At 44.9% G+C, this 19,338-nt stretch overlaps 1 protein-coding gene across 2 annotated transcripts in view; it reads right to left on the reverse strand.

Annotated features, from left to right (window-relative positions):
- Nucleotides 1-6,324: 6,324 nt before the first annotated feature.
- GABRA5 (gamma-aminobutyric acid type A receptor subunit alpha5) overlaps nt 6,325-19,338 on the reverse strand; it is a 50,288-nt gene continuing 37,274 nt past the window's right edge. The window contains exons 6-9 of one of the 2 annotated variants that reach the window (XM_042810237.1): nt 14,685-14,828; nt 8,914-9,066; nt 7,043-7,254; nt 6,325-6,627 (exon numbers count right to left, since the gene is read on the reverse strand). In XM_042810237.1, the coding sequence (XP_042666171.1) occupies nt 6,325-6,627; nt 7,043-7,254; nt 8,914-9,066; nt 14,685-14,828 (812 nt within the window). Of the gene's footprint in view, nt 6,631-7,042; nt 7,255-8,913; nt 9,067-14,684; nt 14,829-19,338 lie in introns of both variants that reach the window. The other variant, XM_042810235.1, reaches the window with a different exon arrangement.

The raw sequence follows: 19,338 nt of genomic DNA on the forward strand, positions 1-19,338 counted from the left end.
AGGCAGGTACCTGTTGGGCAGGGCGGGGCGGGCTTGGGCTCCTGCTAGGGGCGTTTCTCGCAGCCGGCAGCGGGGCGGCCCCTCGCGATGCCCGGCTGCCGCTGGCCGTACCCCCCGGGCTGCCGAGCCCGGGCCCCGCCGGGCCGCGGGGCTGGGGCGGGGAAGGGGCGCAGCCACCCCGTCACCGAGCGGCGGCCGCAGCCCGCCCCGCCCTGCCCAACAGGTACCTGCCTCCTCGGCAGCGGGGCCGCCTCCCGCCCCGGCCCCGGCAATGCGCGGTGCCCCCGCTCTCCCTCGGTCCCCAGGGTGCCGGGGAAGCCGTGGGGAGATGGGCCGGCCCCGCGGGCATCCCGCTGCGCCGGGCGGGGCGGGGACGAGCGGGTGGTGCTGTTCCCGCACAGCCTTCCCCAGGCAGAGCCGCAGCGCAGCGCGTTGGTGTAAGGCTCCGTGTGGACGTGTGTATGGAGAAGTTTGCGCGCACCGTGAGATGCAGAGATACAGATGCACGCAGACGTGTATTTTTAAGATAGAACGTACACTCGGACTTGCGGGCGATCGGACTGCGCGGATTTATATTGGGATCGTTGGGATAAATTAGGATTTTCTGCTGTGATTGCAGCGAAGTGTGTTCAGGGCAAAAAATAGTTTGGTTCTGGACATGTTGTGTCTTTCCGCTCTGCTTCGAACAACGAGGATGTGATTTTTGGCGGCTTGAGCTCTCTTGGTGCGGGGTAATACGAGATATTCCCCTTCACTGTCAGACTGGGAGATGACAAAGTGCCACCGGGGTTCACAGAATCATAGAATCATAGAATGCCCTGGGTTGAAAAGGACTACAGTGATTATCTAGTTTCAACCCCCCTGCTATGTGCAGGGTCGCCAACCACCAGGTCACATCCAGCCTGGTTACAGCGATCTGGGAACAGCCCTGCTACGGCGCTGTGGGCGGGCGGCTCACTGGGACTCGAAATCTCAGGGGCATCAGTCTTTGCTTCCTATCCCGTTAGACATCATTTCCAAGTTCCGGGGGATTTGCTTTTAATTATGATATTACATTAAACAAAAAGTTCTGCTGGATGGAGGCGATTTGCTTTTAGCACAGCTTCCGCATGATGCCTAGAAATGCTCGCTGGGGAGCGATCTCTGTTCCCGCAGTTATTTATTGAAGGAACGAGATAGCTTAGGGAAAATCCGCTGCGAGCCAGGCAATTCCCAGACCTACACCCCAGGGCGTTTTTCAGCTAAAACTTCTTTTTATCAGATGATACAGCAGCTATTCCCTCTGCCCGGGGTTAACCGGGGGTACCCGCAGCCCCGTTACACGCACCCCGGGCTTGTCGATGCGAGCGGCCCGCAGGAACAGCGGTGTTGCGGGAGGAAGAGGTGAGGAAGAAGCATCGCACCCCGGCTTCAACAGAACCTCCCGGGCCGGGCCGGGCCGAGCCCCCGCAGCGCTCTGCCGGGGGCGGCTTCCCCGGTGCTGCTCCGCCTCTGCCCACGCCCCCGCCGCGTCCCCCGGCGGCAGCGGGGTCCTCTGGTGGCGGCGCTGGGAAGAGCGGCGGCGGGAAGCGACTGCCTGCTGGGCTTCCCCGGCCTCCACCCGCTGTGGAGCGGCGGCGATGCTTAAGATTTCCTTTCTCTTGTCTTCGGTGCACCGTATTGCTGACCATGGTTTCCTTCCTACTCGCATTCTTTTATCTTTAAACCTTGCTCTTGCCTTTTCAACTTACGTATTCAAGGATTATAATTACCCAGCATGCATTTTAATAAAAGAACACTTTATTACACACTGTAATGAGACTAAAATGTTTATATTCTCCTGCACAATGAAGTAGATCCGCTCTTTAATTTACTTTTCGTTGTGTGACTGCATTTTCACCCCGAGGGATGCTGGGGTGAAAAAACCTCTAAACCCTTTGTGGTACTTCTTGTCGCAACAGCAACCATGCAGGGAGCTGGTTCCCATAATCAAGGGGGAAATGCAAAGAGAGGGAATAGGGCTCACAGACTGAGTACTCCCTGGCCAGAGCTGGGCTTTAGCAGCCTGTGCTGAGCGAGAAGCTAAGTGAGGGTCCTGTGAGACCAAAGCTGTTGCGAGCAGCTGGAGTTCCGCTTTGTTACAGACTGGGAAAAGAACACCTTGAGAGCAGCCCTGTGCAGAAGGACTGGGGTTCCTGGGGGACAAGAAGCTAGACATGAGCAAGCAGTGCATGCTTGCAGCCCAGAAGGCCACCTGTGTTCTGGGCTGCATTAAAGAAGGGGTGGCCAGCAGGGAGAGGGAGGTGATTGTCCCCCTCTACTCAGCTCCTGTAGGGCCCCATCTGGAGTGCTGCGTCCAAGTCTGGGGCCCCCAGTACAGGAAGGATGTGGAGATCTTGGAGCAGGTCCAGAGGAGGGCTGGAGCACCTCCCCTTTCCTGTGAGGAAAGGTTGAGGAAACTGAGATGGCTTAGCTTGAAGAAGAGAAGGCTCCAGGAAAACCTCATTGTTGCTTTCCAGTACTTGAAGGGAGCATGTGGACAGGAATGAGAATGGCTGTTTACAAAGGTAGATAGTGATAGGACAAGGGGGAATGGTTTTAAACTGAGACAGGGGAGGTTTAGGTTAGATATTAGGAAGAAGTTTTTTATACAAAGAGTGGTGATGCACTGGAACGGGTTGCCCAAGGAGGCTGTGGATGCCCCATCCCTGGAGGCATTCAAGGCCAGGCTGGATGTGGCTCTGGGCAGCCTGGTCTGGTGGTTGGTGACCCTGCACACAGCAAAGGGTTGAAACCAGATGATCATTGTGGTCCTTTTCAACCCAGGCCATTCTATGATTCTAAGTTGTTTGGACTTTGTAACATCTAACCTCTTTTCGTTCTTTTTCACTTAGAATTGAAGAACCGTCCATATAGAGAAGAATGTCCAAATAGCAGAAGATGCAAAAGTAGTGAGGTGAGGATGCAGTCTGAGACACCATTACACCCCAGTGGCCATATTTCAGTGATGTAGTGAAACAAAATTTCACAAAAAGCTAGAAAGAATTCAAGCAATTTGATCAAGCGCTGCTATCAAGCCATATAAGTTCCTCTGAACTGCCAGTTCCAATCTGAGGAGCAAGGGTGTTAGGGGAAACATATCCTTATTGCAAAAGCCATTATCTTCAAATTTAAAAAACAAATAGCTGTTCAAATGCTGCCTTCATCTTGCCTGAGTAACAAAGCACTTTCATTCAGTTTCCTTGAAGGTTTAATTTATATGTTAAGCAAGAATTTTTGAGAGGGAGGATTATTTCAAAAAATCATTTCTTTCTTAGCTTTGTACAAATTCATTTAGTTATCCCACAGAGGGCATATTCCGTTTACAAAAACCAGAAAGCAATTCAAGGTAACTGAGGAGGGTTACGATTTGAAAACACATTGTTGCCTGAATTCATCCTCAGAATCAGCTGGCACAGCTCAAATATTTGAAATAGAAACCTTTTCCGTTGTATTTGACTTGTTCTTTCACTCTTCATAGGTACAAGTGAGGAAATTTGGCAATAGGATTGCATGCACTTATACTCCAGTGCTGGATTGTTGTGACAAATCACTTTTCAACTCTTTCTTGTGAACTCATTACAGGAAAATCCCTTCGACAAAGCAATCCCTGCTCATTAATCCCTTTGGCTGTGACTGAGCTGGGAGGGAGCCGTGCCCGAAGCACTGGGCTCCATGCAGGGGCAGCCCAGCAGGCCAGTGCAATTCCTGACAGTGCTGATCCCACCCTGGTGTTCCATTGCAGTTGTAGGGTGTTAGGCAACATGAGGCCATTGGTTTTCAGCATTCCAGCCTGGAATTGATGGGCTCAGTGGAACACCTCCCAAGCTGTGGGATATCTCCTACTGCTCAGGCAGCAGCACTCGCTGGGAGACCATTGCTGCTTCTTCTGTCACTTCAGTTCTCAGCAAGGACTAGAATGCGTGTGATTATCTGGGAAATGAAAGGCAGACAGCTTCTTCAGGAATTTTCAACATGGTTTGGCATATCCACAGTAACAGAACAAGCCCTGACCGCTATTCTCTGCTTTTACCTTCAAATGCAGAAAGCAATAGTTAACATAAATGGAAGTGATATTTATCCCTGGAAGTGACAAAATGTTGTGTGGTGTCATAACTTTGGCAGTCAACTGTCAGTCCCGTTACACATCAGGAAAACTTCAATACATTGCTTACTAAAGTAAAGGGCCTGATCCTGCAACCGTGCAGCTTCACTGTCCGCAGGTCATTCCATAGTCAGTGGAGGCAAGGAGACTCCACATGGGCATGAAAGTGGCTGGATTCAGAGCTTCAGCAAAGGAAACTGGAAAGTGATGCTAAGACGGGTCAGAGTCAGAGTTGGGTGTGAGCAAAAACAAGAAGCATCAAGAAACCTCCAGGGCAGACAAAACGGCTCTGGAAAAAGTGTCCTCTATAGATTCACAGGTTGCATATAGCTTTCAACCACACAGTAAGTACAGCCCCTGTATTGTCCCAGAAGCACTTGGGTGCCACTGCCACAAGTACCATGTGACCTAAAAGGCTGCTTGGGTGTCCCTGCACAGAAGCCTGCTTTTGCAGAAAGACACATGCAGAGTAGCTGCCCAGGGCTGGGACAAGAGTCTGGCCAGGGCAGTTACTTTCTGTGGAAGCAGCCAAGAGGAGGTTGTTCATGATAAGTAAGAGGCACAGGGCATCTATATGACACTGCTCGCAAGTATAGAAACTCAGAAACCCAACCCTTAAGAAGAGACCTTGTGTGAGTTTGAGGAGAGCTGTGACATGCAAAGGGAATGTTGCAGAGCACCAAGTTCTACTCTCTGTCCCAAACAGAACACAAGGCTGATGCTCCATGGCAAAATAGCGTCTAGTTCTGAAACATCCTGTTTCACTGTCCTCACTCAGCATATACCTTTCCAAGTAACAGTGAGGATGTACTGTGCACACACATTGCTTCACTACATATACATGTGCTTTCCTTCTTCTAGCTTCAGTGGTGATTTTTTTTTCGGTCTCTAAAATGATAATCGGTAAAAGAATGACATTTTGCAATTAAGTGTTGAACACCTTTTTTATTTAAACATTAAGATTAAATTACAAAAGCTTCTGGAACAAAGAAAGATGCCAAGGAGGAAAGAGCTGAAAATTCAGGTTGCATTTTCTCATTCATTGTGAAAGCAGAACACATTGGCAGCAGCAAGGCATTTTATAGAAAATTTTCAGATGGACAGTACAAACACCTTCCTGTCAGAATTGCCACTGAAATACCTTGCTGTCATGAAGCACATCCTTTCTTTCCTTTTTTTTTTTTTTTTTTTTTCCCCTGATCACACACCTTAGTATCGTCTGATTGGTTTTCACTGTGGGAACCAATTAATTATTTCAGAATTACTGTAATTCTTTACTGTTTGTCTCTGCTAATATAACACAATCTTTCTGGGAAAACCTCCACACATGAGTTACTTTACCTTAATAAAACTGTCTACTGCCATTGTCAAAAGTTTTATTTGCACAGATATGTTCCTAATCTATGTTAATTTCATGCAATATATCTCTATTTTTTGGAATAAATACTGAAAACCACTTGAGAAGATTCCCTTGGAATGCAAAAACCAAACGTTATTTTATTTTAAGGGCAAGATTCCACCACCTTTATTTACAAGAGTAGCATCTTGCTCCCTCACTGCAAGCTAGAGGCTCAAAAGCAGTGAAAATCAGCATAGCCCCATTAGGATTTAATGCATCATATCAACTTTTATTAATGAAAACAGGGCTGAGTGGGTTTTTTGTTTTGTTTTGTTTTGTTTTGTTTTCCTGTGGAGTAATGCACTACCTATCACCAGTAAAGGTGCTCAAACATAGCCCTACATTTAATAATTTGGCACATTCACAACTGGCATTATTCATAGTAACCTATCAGATGACAACAGTGGAGCTCTTCTGTAAAATAGAGGTTAAGCCTACAATTGTATGACTGTACATCTGAAGTATAAAAACCACGATATGTAGTACACTTGAACAGTTAAAAAATATAACTTATTTTATTTGTAAACTATCAATGCAAGATACTTAGCAGCAAAGAAGCCATGTTCAATGCCTTCTGATCTTTTATAAAGATCCATTGCTGTAAGTAACATAATCGTCTCCAAAACATCTGAGGTTACATGTAGAAACAATCAAGGCAATATTATTTGTACATATTATTAAACATGCAAAAAACTTCCTGAAGAATATTGCCCAAATGTAGAAAGTGGTCTGGATCTCAAATTTTCCTTGGTAGCATCTGCTTTGTAAGTATGGCTCATGTGTGGCTTTACAGTCCTTCAGTTTATTTTGGAGAGTTGGCACCTTTAATAACAGGCTCCCTATTCAAATATGTGGCCCAGTAGACTAAGTTAAAAGTTCCAAACAGCACTGGAAAAATTATCCGGGACATTTTGTCAATCTTACTGATGCTGTTGTAAGTCTTTTTGCTTTCGGCAGGCTTTTCTTCCACAGACTTCACTGGAGCAGGAACAGCGTTTGAGATGACGGAAGGGGCCGAGTCCTTTGGCATGTTTGGGGCAGGGGTCATCTTCCCAGTGCTGTATGTATTTGTTGATTTATTTCCCAGCAACTGGCGCTCTTTTTTCTTCTGTGAAAAGACCAGAATGTTAGATCGCAGGAACAGAAAGTGGAAACATGTTTTCAAGATGCAAACTTCCACACCTAAGCGCTGTAATCCATCATGCTAAAACAAATTTCTGTGGGCTGCTCTGCCTTTGAGTCCCAAACAGCTGATTCTGTCTCAATGTCATAGCCCTTACTCAAGCTAAACTTTCCTGACATCGGAGGTAATGAAGGGAGGCCAGCTGGACCTGAACCCATGGGGCACATTAGCAGCTGCTTTTGTCAGGGCCACTGGCCCTGCTGCTGGGGAGGTTGTGGCCTAGTGCCAGCCAAAATGCCTTTGTCACAGAGAAGGTGACAACCATGCTAGAGGTTATGTGAACAACACTGTGCAACTGCTTTTTCTTTTAGGTACTTAAGACATGTGAGATAAGCACCTTGATTTTAGCAGCTTCCAGGGCTTTTTTGCCATCCCATGCCCAACTCCTCTTGGTGAAATAGTTGACCGTTGCAAACTCAATCAATGCAGAAAATACAAAGGCATAGCAGACAGCTATAAACCAGTCCATGGCAGTAGCATAGGCCACTTTTGGCAAAGAGTTGCGGGCACTGATACTTAAGGTGGTCATGGTGAGGACTGTTGTCACTCCTGTAAAGAAAAAAATAAGGAGGCAGAGATCAGCTTGGTAGATATCATAGAATCATAGAATGTCCTGGGTTGAAAAGAACCACAATGATTGTCTAGTTTCAACCCCCCTGCTATGTGCAGGGTCACCAACCACCAGACCAAGTGCCCAGAGCCACATCCAGCCTGGCCTTGAATGCCTCCAGGGATGGGGCATCCACAGCCTCCTTGGGCAACCTGTTCCAGTGCATCACCATCTCTGTGTGAAAAACCTCCTCCTAATATCTAACCTAAACCTCCCCTGTCTCAGTTTAAAACCATTCCCCCTTGTCTTGTCACTATCCACCCTTGTAAACAGTCTTTCCCCCTTCTGTTTATACGCTTACAGCTCTTACAAGATTCCCAAAAGTTATGAGAGGGCTGCAATTCAGCAGGAGAATTAGGAAGGCCATGTGAAGGAAATCAGTGCTTGCATACTTTGGTCAGAAAGAATGATATACTTTGCTGGTGAAATAAAAATAAAAGCATTGGTCCTCAGCTGTTTACTCATGTGATGTTCTGGTTAGCTCTAGTTACAGTGTACTTAAAAGTATAATTTTAAGGATAACACAAATATAAATGTTATACAACCTAAAATCTCACTGGTATTTTGCCAATGCATGGTATGTATGTTTAGCATTACTTGTTAACTGGTACATTATAAAATCAGCGATCGACCCATTCAGCTGCCACCATAAAGTAGGATTATGGCTTTTGTTTTCCCACGTGGAGATTGTATGGATGTAGTTGTCAGTTGTTATTTATTCTCCACAGAAGTCAGCAGACAACAGAGCTGCCCCCTGCCATATGGGGAGGGGTGTCTCAGCAGGATGAGAATGAGCACTCAGTTACACCTTTGTGAAGGTAAGTAAAATCAGCACTGCTAGCCTGCAGTGAGCTGCTGGCACCAGTATTCCCCCCATACAGGTTGCTGAACCGATTTCTGATCAAAGGTGCTGACTGATTTCAGTAGGCTCCTACAGATGAATGGCTCTTTTAGGAACACTTGATCAAAGTTCCACACACATTGTAGCTCCCATTCCCCTTGTTTCTCATCTAGTGGGAATCCTGTATGTCACAAACCTTCAGCTAGGATTCTGTTCATTTTTTGCAACCTTCTAGTGGTAAGAGACCCCAAAGGATTTTCCATGATACTGTCTGTAGTAAATATACATTTTCTAAATGCAAAATCATTAATTTGTTTGATGGTAATATAGACAACTGTCACTAATTAACCTCTACATGCTTTTCCCGGATAAACATCTTGAAACACAGATGAACACAATGTTTTGAAGTGAAATCTGTTTAGACTAGAGTATGCACTATCATAATGTGTATAGCTTTTTGTTCTAAACCATCACATATTTTATCTGAGTAGGAAAGAAGAACCCACAAATCACAACAATCTGTTCCTTCAGTCTTCCATCCTCAACCTTCACAGAACTGATTACAGTGCGATTTCTGTCACAATTTTACCAAAAAGCCCACACTTTTTTGAAATTGATTTTGAGTTTAAACTGGAAGAGAACACAGGGACACCTATAACACTGCAAGCAAAAATAAGCACTGTGGGTTTGTTACAGAAGATCACTTCCACAAACAAGCCCCTTCCTTACCCATGCTGCAAGAGGGCGAGGTACTCACCAAAGACGGTCCGAGCAGGGACAGATTCTCTGTTCAGCCAAAACGACACTTGTGATAAGATCACAGTCATAATGCAGGGAAGGTATGTCTGGATGACAAAATAACCGATTTTTCTTTTCAGATGAAAATGTGCTGTCATTATGGTGTATTCGCCTAGGGGAAGAAAAATGCATATATGCCAAAGTAAAGCAGGCTTACTGATTTGAGGTTTTCAGCAGCTCCCCCTTTCTCCCATTGTGAGGCTACCATTCAGCCAGTCTTAACTGCATGAAAAATGCCTGGATGTCAGTCCTGTGCCATACCAAGAGACAGAGGTGCTGCTACATACTGCTGCTCTTCACATTCAGTCCCCAAAAGCAGAAGACAGCAATTAATGACTACTGCACCAAAAACCTGCCATACTTTCATGTACCTGGCATGCCCTGGTGTTGATAGGCATGACAAATCTGGATTGCTGACAATGCCTCACTCTTGCCTTGCTCTGACTTGGTCCCACAAACTGTCCTGTCAGAACGATTAAGGCCTCCTACACTTAGAAACCTGATTTAGCAGCAGGACTTAACCTCATTAGGGAACTGTTAATGCCGACCCATCGCTTGGGTCCTGACACTCCCCATGCCCCATACTTTAGTGACTGTGTGTGACTGTCCTAATGTCGGTGCTGCAAGAATTTATGCTTTGCCCACTGATACTGATATTGTCGCTTGGAATTTTCAAAGCCATTAAACTGTTCCTCTAGAAACACAAACAAAAACAAAACCAACCTACTGGTGCATGGAGTTTTCCTGGAATTTGCTATGCTTTATCTCTTGGAAAGATAATCTCTTTCTGGACAGATGTTGTGCCATGTCTTGTTCTCTTGTGCAATTAATATTATACTGACTGCAGGGGGGAATTCGCTAAAAGCTGCTACAGCAGCGCTAAATTCCATGTCTTTTTTATATGCCAAATTCACAGCATTGCCTTAATCAGGCTTTTGTCAGGCCCTTTGAATTTCAATACAATCCTCAAAAAATGCACTCTGAAGCAGATAGACCAGCTGTCACCTTCCCTTACGGTTCAGAAAAAAAAAAAAAACAACTCAAGCAGTTCTTTCACACTGTTCCTGTGAAACCATATATTTGTTACTGAAGGCTTTTCATTGATGGTAACAGCTCCCCAAAGCCAAAATCTTGCTATCTGAGGGCAGCATACTGTTTTGTTTTGTTTTGGTTTGTTTTCTGGGAAAAAATGGGAGTTAAAATCAAATATAAGAATAAAAGCCAATCAAAAAAGCCAATCAAACTCCTCCAGGCTGTAGCAGATCTCCACTCGTACTGACATCAAATTAATCTAAAAGCATGCATTTTTCAGCTGGATACTGACAAATCAGAGGAATGTCCACACCAAAATGTATATTGCACTGTGAGAGTAAAACAAAACAAAACAAAACAACCTTTTGACTTACCAATTTTTCAGATCCTGGAAATTCTGGGGTGTGTATTTCATATTTTCTAAAGAATGAGCCGAATGCAGACCTTAACTACTTTAAGCTAAATGATTGGCTATAACCTCTTGTTGCAAGAATGGGCTGTTATCCTCCATAGATCAGCCCCTACAGGAAAATACATAACAGACTGATTCTACAGAGTGAATTGCAGTGAGTTGCAGCCAGCACTGCTAAGTGGTTAGATTTGGCAGATTACTGCTAAGTGACAATACGGCTAATTAATGGACAATAGGTCTACAGTGAGAGGTTTTCTGCAGGTATAGCTGCCTGAGGTGCTCAGATCTGTTCTGCATGAAGTTTACAGACTCATTCATGCTGAAGATTTTAGGCTGAAAGACCGGGATAGCACAGGCTGCCTTACCTGCCAGCCTATCTCTGTCTTATGGCTTTCTTCTGAAGTCTGATTTTCTGGTGAAATGTTTCCCTGATGAGGGATGTGGAGATGGACAGGGGATGCTGTGAAACTGAGGAGAAAATCCTCATGAAGTGATGTCTAATTCCCTTTCATTTAGTGTAATTTTGAACCAGGGATGCTGAACATACCTCAGACTCAGGAAAAACCCCACTTGTTCTTTATTTAGGAGCATTCAGTTTATGGATTACCAAAAAAATATACCAGGAGCAGCAGGATCTACGTGCCGGTAATCTGCTTCTGAGCTGCTGCTGCGCTGTGATGTGTGTGAGTTCCATTCTCCCTGCTCACGAAGGAGTGACGATGTGCATTATTGATTTTGACAGCATGCTTTCCGAGCTGGAATAAAGTAAATCTACACAGCTTCAGCAGAGCAACAGGATTCATATTTTCCTTTTTAAAAAGGCAGAAAATAAGCACTTGCATTTTGACCATCTTCTGTGGCTGATTCTCACCTTATCATTTTCTTTAACCTACCAGAGCTCTTGTCTCCACTGAAATAATGATATCACCTGATTTTGTGTTTCCTCTTCTCCCAACTGCCGTCTTCTATTTTCCATGCTGTCTCTAAAATGCCTGCACGAAGGATGAAGGATGTCTCCCCCAGCAGACCTGGGGCTGGCAAAAACCCCACAGCTGTTTTTTTAAGTCCTGGGACCACTGCTTAAAGCAATTCTAGAAGTTGCCTGAGTTCGCCTTTTGTTTATGGAGAATAAAATCCTGGCTCTGTTGGAGTGGCAAAGCTCCCTCCTACTTCTGTAAGGCCGCAGTTTATTCTTTGACCATAAGCTTTCTTGAGCAAGAGCTAATTTTTTATTATAGTTTTGTGCAGCACATTTAGATGAAAATACTGCACCTGATAGAGTCCATTCACCACTGCCAAAACAACTCTAATAACAAATCTAGCACTGATGAAAAGCTCAAGAATGAAGCATTTCTTCACAGAGCTCTGCTACTGTGCTGCCTTTAAAAGCTGCTGCAATGGTTTTTCAGTATCCAGGCGATGGAGTTCTGAAGATGGTGCTTACAAACGTTCAGGATCTTTCCTGCATTCTTCCAACATCACTGTGCTGCAATTCAATATTTTTTTTTTAAACAAAAATAGGCCAGCCACTCGGTTTGTTTGTTTACCTTATCTGCCTGGGCTGAGGTGTACCAACAACTGTTCTGGCATGACCCCAACACCAGGTCTGTGACGTAGCAGTCCCTGTCCACACTGACATCCAGAACATTTTGGTCCTCAAGAGATGCCTGTGCTGTTTTGATAGTGCTGCACATGAAACCTTCATCTCAAGGAAAAATCAAACTGTTCAGCGCAGAATGAAGGGCTGAATGCTTCTTTTATTGTTTAGGCTTTGGATATTTCATAGCCTGGGCTCCAGCTGGCAGAAAAGAAAGGAGTGGGTTTTTGTTTTGTTTTATGGCACTGCAGAACCTAAGTGAGTGATGAGAAATTCTGGATCTGGGGAACAGAACTGGGCAATCATTTGCAGACACCAGCAGGATCCACATGGACCCAAAGTGTTTTCAGCACTGCAACAGCAGGACACAGCAGATGTTGGGACTGCTGGAAGCAGTGTGAGATGACAAATATCGTCTCAGGGGGAATAATATTTGGGGATAATAATATTTGTGGCTCAACAAACCACCACACAGGTGGAATATATCAGAGCCATTTTCTGTGGCATGGCTAACGTGGTCATGATTTCCAAACTGGTTGGTGAATTGGGAGTGCAAAGATATTTTTCTGAGGAGACAGCTAAACTTAACAGCTTGGGTACAAAATCAGCACAATCCCAACAGACTTGTGTAGGGTCAGCATTTCCATTTTAAAAAGAAATCTTTTAGACAGAGAAGCATAAACATCTTGTGACATATGCAAATATTTCACCTATGCAACTGCTAAGGCCATGCAGTTTGACTTGGGTATCAACAAACAAACAAACAAACAAACAAACAAAACCATAAAAGATCCCAGCAGTGAGATTTATGCAGCAATTACTTTGTTTTTTAAGTTCAACAATGCAATAGAAGGAAGAAATGTCTCAGATAGCCCTTCACAAGTAACCCTGATTACTGGCCTACCACGAGCTTGATGAAGTCCAGAAAATCCACTGCTGACTGATGCTTTCCCTGTGCAAAATCGGATTTTTGTATTTTGCTAATCCCCGGTTACAATCTGTGTCCTGCTCTTTGTGATCCACCCTGCAATCAGAATCCAGTCAGCCCAGATGCAACCCAGGACATTAATATAAAATCTTGACGTCGGAAAACAAGCATTTATTAGCCTAAATCTTAGGATACAGGAGGGAAGAGGCTACCAGGCAGAAACTTCGGGCTTTGTCTGAAGAGTGCCCCATACCCGTGGGCTGTGGAGTACTGGGAGCTCCCACAGGCAAAGCTGCGCGCTGGCGGGGTCCTGGAGCTGACACACTGGAGCAGGCACTGCCAGGGCTGGGTTGTTTTCTTGCTCTGAGGAGCAGGACAAGCTTGTAGAAGATGCCTCGCTACGTCCTCTGGATCTTTTTCTTGGCCATGATGAAGGCAAGAGGGGAGCTGCCATTCATTCCAGAGAACAACGCGGCCATGATGGTAAACTGGTAAGGAAAAATGTGTCTTTCTTTGCTTTTTAACTGGAGAGAGCATTATTTATTTGTCCTTTTTCTACACGGTGCCTGCCCTGACTCTTTCTACACGTGTCTGTTGTCTTTAGGAATCTGTTTTAGCAATAGCTCCGTGACTTCTGAATAGGGAAAAAGGAAGGAATAAGCTCTGAAAGATGGAGGTGATGGTTCTGTTTCATGGTAGTTCTGTTTCAAGCTGCCTGGGAGAAGCTTTCCTCAGCTTTGTTTTATGCTCAAAAAGCAAGCTGCAAACTTGGCTGCTCTCTCTTTATTGGGCACGTTGGGACAGTTTGAGCAGAAAGTGTTATGCACCTTGATGCTTCAATTCCACTAACTTTGTGTGTGAGCGTAGTCCTGACTGTTTTCACAACTAAATTTTCCATGGACAGTAACGGGTTCTTAATCTAATTTACACTTCATCCTCTACAGTCCTGCCCTCACTCAGAGCTCACCATTTTCGACCAGAGATGAGATGCATCTCCAGAAGACAGCAGGCAATTTGACTGGCTTTCCCAGTGCTAACTGCACTTCTCTTGGCTGCAGGATGCCCCCCGCTCCACCGAGATCTTGCAGTAGACTAATGCATTGTGTAACTTGTTTAAGCCTCCGTCTTATGAGGTCCACGTGATGCCTGTTCCAGCCTCGACTCCCCCAGGCCCAGGGCTGCCCTTGCGTGGGAGCCTTACGAAGCAGGGGGGCAGCTCACGTGGGTGCCCAGGCCAGGATTAAGCCTTCTTTGCCTCTCTAATGCTGCCACATCTGGCGCCTCCACATCCAGCTGGGCAGGGAACGGGAATCCTCAGGGTTGGCTCTCCCCTCCTGCTGCCGCGGGGTCCCCAGACACGCAGCATGGCCACGCCACCGCCACCACCTGCCCTCCATTCCCTCCCCCCCCACCCCGCATTGGCCTCATCAGGCAAATCTCTCTAAAGCGATGATTGAAACGGATCAAGTGCGTAGGTGGTGTTTGCCTGTGGGTGGTTCCTCCCCCAGGGAAGCACTCCAGCAATAGTGCTGGCAAGACTGGGCAAAGGCAGCTGCCAACTGGCTGCTTACAGCATTCCCAGTGTTCCTCATAAACAGCGGGGGCTGCAGGGCTCTCCAACCTGGTGAAGGGCCTCACAGTCAGCATGCAGCCCTCTCCATTGTAACGCCACTGCCAGGAAGCCAGGAACCCGTCCTACTCTCCCCAGGATCCTATGTTCTACAAACACATCCCCATTGTCCTCGGAAATATCTTGCCCACCTGTACTGGTACTGATGTTCTCAGTTCCCACAGTTTGTCCCATCAGGTGGTATTGGTTAAGTCGGGAACCGTCTTCAGCCACAACCACAGAGGTTGTGGTGCTGTTGGTCCACACATAGATCACTTCAGAATTGGGGTAAGCGTCTGTTGACACAGGGGAAAAATAGACAGTGATGAGTAAAGCCCATCATGTAATGTTTTAGTGGATCTTTAAATGATAGATGGTGGGGAGAGGGAAGAATGGAGGAGTGAGACTGAATGGATAAAAACAAATAAAGATGACATAATCATGTTTCCATATGCCAAGCTCAAAAAATATTAGATTGAAGCCTTCTAATATAACAGATGCATAGGATGGTTTGTCAAAGGCTGAACCAGTAGAAGTATAAATATAATCCATCACAAACACTCCAGCAGCTCAGAGCAGCTCAGACATTCTCAGCTAGCTGTCTGCTCCTAAACCCCAGCAAAAGGCATCTGCTGAAGCTCCCCCTCAAAAGCACTCATGCACCTACAGGGTCTGGACAAGGGGGAATTTCAGAGCCTCATCTTCAGGACCAGATGCGCTTTGTGGCAGGACAAGCACAGGGTCTGCTGCGTGTGCTGGCTTGGGATAAGGACATACAGAGGAGGAGCTATGTCCTGTGCTTAGGGTCTGGCTGTGAATGAAAAATGCTAGGATGTGTGCTTGTGCCATTGTGTGTGTGCGTGCATGTCTGCAGACCAGAGAAAGTACGTAGGAGTGGGATGGCATGGAGGAGAGAAGTAGATTGGTGATGGGGGGGGAGTACACCTGCATCCCTGGAGATGCAAACATGACAAGATTTCACTCACTTGGAAGTCCTTGGAAATAAAGGCAGCCTTAGGACTGCCAACTCATTCCTTCCTCAGTAGTAGTGCTGTTATTTTTAAAGCCCTAACACCTGGAGTAATTATGCCGTTATGAAAGAATTTCAGCTTTCTTTCAGAAATATTGTCAACAATGTTTTTTGTTTTATTTTCCTTTTCAAGATGATGGTGTTTCAGAAAAAAAAAAAAATAAAAAAATCCAGGAGCTGACTGCATACTTGTATTTAATCAAGTAGATTTGGCACTTTTCAGAGCACTGTGATCACTGAAAGCTCTCGGGTAACTTTGCTGCAGACATATTATACAAGGCTGGAGCCCACTGCATGGACCTCTTGGAAAGCAAGGATTACTATCCCAGCGGGAGTTGAAATGCAGACAGGGTTGGAAGGAGTCCAACACAAATATCTCATCTTCTGCAACTCTAACTAGCAAGTTGGGAGTGCAGAATGTTTTTTTCTAGAAAAACTCATGTTCAACACAGCCTGTGTGGGAGATAACACACAGTGGTTTTCCAGATAAGAACCTGAAAGGCATGGGCAAGTGGCTAGTTTGAAGGGTCTTGTGTACTAAGCACTATCTCCAGCACTGTTGGTTTTGGTTGCCGGAGACAGTAAGCTGTCATAGAAAGCTGTGATTCCCTTAAGGACTTAAAAATTTTCCCAGAGAGCAGTCTAAAGTAAGTTACTGATGCACTGTAATGGGAAAAAAAAAAACATGCTAAGGCAGTCCCTGGATTCATACAATCTTCCAGTACTTAAAGGGAGCTTATAAACAGGAGGGAAATCAACTTTATACATGGTCTGATCGTGATAGGACAAGGGGGAACAGTTTTAAACTAAAAGTGCAAAGATTTAGATTAGATGTTGGGGAAATTTTCCACTAAGAGGGCAGTGAGGCCCCAGCACAGGCTGCCCAGAGAGCCTGTAGATGTACCACCCATGGAAACATTCAAGTCCAGGTTGGATGGGCCCTGTGCAGCCTGATCTGGTGGTGGCAGCCCTGCCCACGGCAGGGAGTTTATCTCCCTAGATGATCTCTGAGGTCCCTTCCAATCCGAGTCACTCTATAATGCTATGAACATGAAATAGAAAATAGGAAGTGATCCTGAATCAAGCTAAGAGCATTCGCAGCACAATGAGCTGCAGATCACTTGGATACTCGAGTAGGTATCAGGGAGGAAAGCATTTTTTCCATTTGGTAATTTTTTTCCATTCAGTAATCTTCCCTAGCAATCTTTAGGAAGTGCTAGCAGAGGAAGGACTCTAGTCTGGATACATCTTTGGTCTGACCTTTTACACCTAATCTCACGTTCTCATTCACACCTCCAAAAGATATGGAAATAATAAGGACAGCAAGAAAAAGAGTTCAAAAGAGGGTTACAAGTACCTCCAGGGCCTGGGAACAGGTCTTGAGATTTGAAGCTTAAGGAGCTCAACTTATTTAGCTCACTGACAAGAGGTTGAGATGTGACTCAATCGCCAAGTATAAATACTTGTACACATAAAAGAAACCAAGAACAGGGAAAACTCATACTATTGACAAAAGGAAAAGAAAAATTCAGGCATTGAAAGAATATGACACAATTTCCTGGTGGGGGAGGGGTGGGGGAATTAAACAGAGGATAACCTTCCAAGATTATAGATTACTGTCACTAGAAATATAAAGATGGGATGAGATCTTTTTCATCATATCTCTGACAGCAGCTTGTTGCTGCTGTGTTCGTGACTGGAGTCGATCCAACCTTTGGTAGCTGAGCATCTATGAATCCTCCATCCTTATTAGCCATGCAGCCATGCAGGACTGCCCACACGCCTTTCATGTGCTTGTATTTGTAGCTGTGCAGTAAAATTACTGTAATTATATCTCATGATCTGTTTTGAAAGGCTACAAAGGAATTTCTTCCCTACTGCAAAATATTTGCATAACAAAAAGTGATGGAATTTCACCTTTCCCTTAAGACATGAGATACCCTCCCCATCTCAGAGATGATTACAAGTTCATAGCATTCTGTAAATAATTCCAAAGATTGCTTTGGAGATGTACAAGTGGATGGGTCACTTCAAGAAACTGCTGCAGAATACTCTATTTTTAAGTGCTTGTCTAGTATATGTTGGTCATATGTTGAAAGCCCCTGTGAATGTTGGATTTGTGTAGACAGACAGGGATTCCCAGAGAATTTTATTTTTATCACTTCCCATGCTAAAAAGGATGCTGGACTTTTTGCTGGTATCATCCATATGTATCTCACATCAGGAGTTCACTGCTACTGTGAGTGTCTCAGGGAACATTTGTCCAGTTTTCTGCTGATGACACACAAGCTCAATGAGACACTTCCTGGTGAAAGCCTTGTAACCAAATTCCATCGAAAGTAAGACCACCTTGGGACATGTGCTTGTGAGGCTTAAAAAGTATTCAGATGCTTTATTTTTTAGCTCTGCCTATCTTTGACTGTCCTAAAACAGTGTCTGCTTCAAACTGCAGCCTTTACTGGGTGCTTCACACGTCTGAGTGCAAGCCTGGAGGCTCCTGCCCTGGAGTAGCTTAGCACCTCCTCCTTTAAAAAAAAAAAAATATGTATATATATATATGTATATATATATATCTGTAATTCAGAGGCCAGGAAGCACCCAAATGCATGCAGACAGGCCTGACCCCACACACAATGCTTTGTGAGGCTGGCTTCTTCTGAAATCACAGCAGGAAAGGGAAGCTGTCTATAGATAATCTGTTAGACAGGATCATGCACATGACCTCTCCATCTATCTTCTTTGCAACTGTAAAGAAAACAAAGTCTGTGTTTTAAAAGGCTGTAGTATAGGATTTTTGGCTTAACGCCTCCTTTCCTCACTCTGGGCCAGGCTATGAGAATCTGAGCTTCCTTGTGAGAAAGAGAAGAATTGAGAAAATGCCAAAAGAAGGATGTGAATGTAAAAGATGCAGCCACCCCCTCAGTCCATAAGTACCCTTGTGAGAAAGTTATAGCTCTGACAGGAATAGGCTACCCTAAATCCCTTGGTGTGGCAGCTGAACCTTGATCATATCTTTTCTGGTCATGTATATAAATCTTTGGTAGCTGTGTCCTTGTACTAGGTATGTGTCTTCCTACCTCAAACCTTCTGCTACACTTTCCCATCAAACTCTAGTTATCCTAAGCTTGCCTACCAGAAGCTCCAACCCTGCTTCTGGTTACCCATGCAGTATAATTAGGCACAGTCATATTGAAAGCTGAATGTGTGGGAGTAGTCTCGAATAATGTCATGTGGCTTTTGGGGTAGAGCTGTTGCTAATGGAGAGATGGCATTATTCACTGTCATACCAAACTGTGTAAAAACCTCCCCCTGTTTAAGTAAAGCTCTGGTAGGTTTTCAATCTCTAAATGACAAATCTCAGCTCCTGATTTCTAGGGTTACAGGAAAGGTTTACTGCTGAGCAGGGAATAAGGTCCTAACCACCTTTACATGGTGCACACAGGGAAGCAAGGAGACACCCAGAGAGTGACAGGAAAGTGTAGTAAATGCTTTGGGTTAGAAAACTGGAAGAACACTGCTGGTATTGTCGTAAAAGCAAACCCAAATTCAAAGCCACTGAACATACAAGTGAGGCTGTTTGACTTTCATTCTAATTTAAGAAAGTGAGCTTCTTCTGTTATTATAAATCCAATAATTAATTTAGTGTTCTTTACCATTATTTTGCTGGCTTGCCAAAGAAAGTCAGATGCCTCATTCAATTTTTTTTCTTGCCTAAGCTCACTCTTTCAAAAGACAAAAAGGAACCAGTTTAGATGAACAACTGAAAATATACAGAG

The sequence above is a fragment of the Centrocercus urophasianus genome, unplaced genomic scaffold, assembly GCF_019232065.1.
Source record: "Centrocercus urophasianus isolate 14NV4802_14NV808 unplaced genomic scaffold, USGS_Curo_1.0 seq_12, whole genome shotgun sequence".
In the NCBI taxonomy this organism is placed as follows: domain Eukaryota; kingdom Metazoa; phylum Chordata; class Aves; order Galliformes; family Phasianidae; genus Centrocercus; species Centrocercus urophasianus.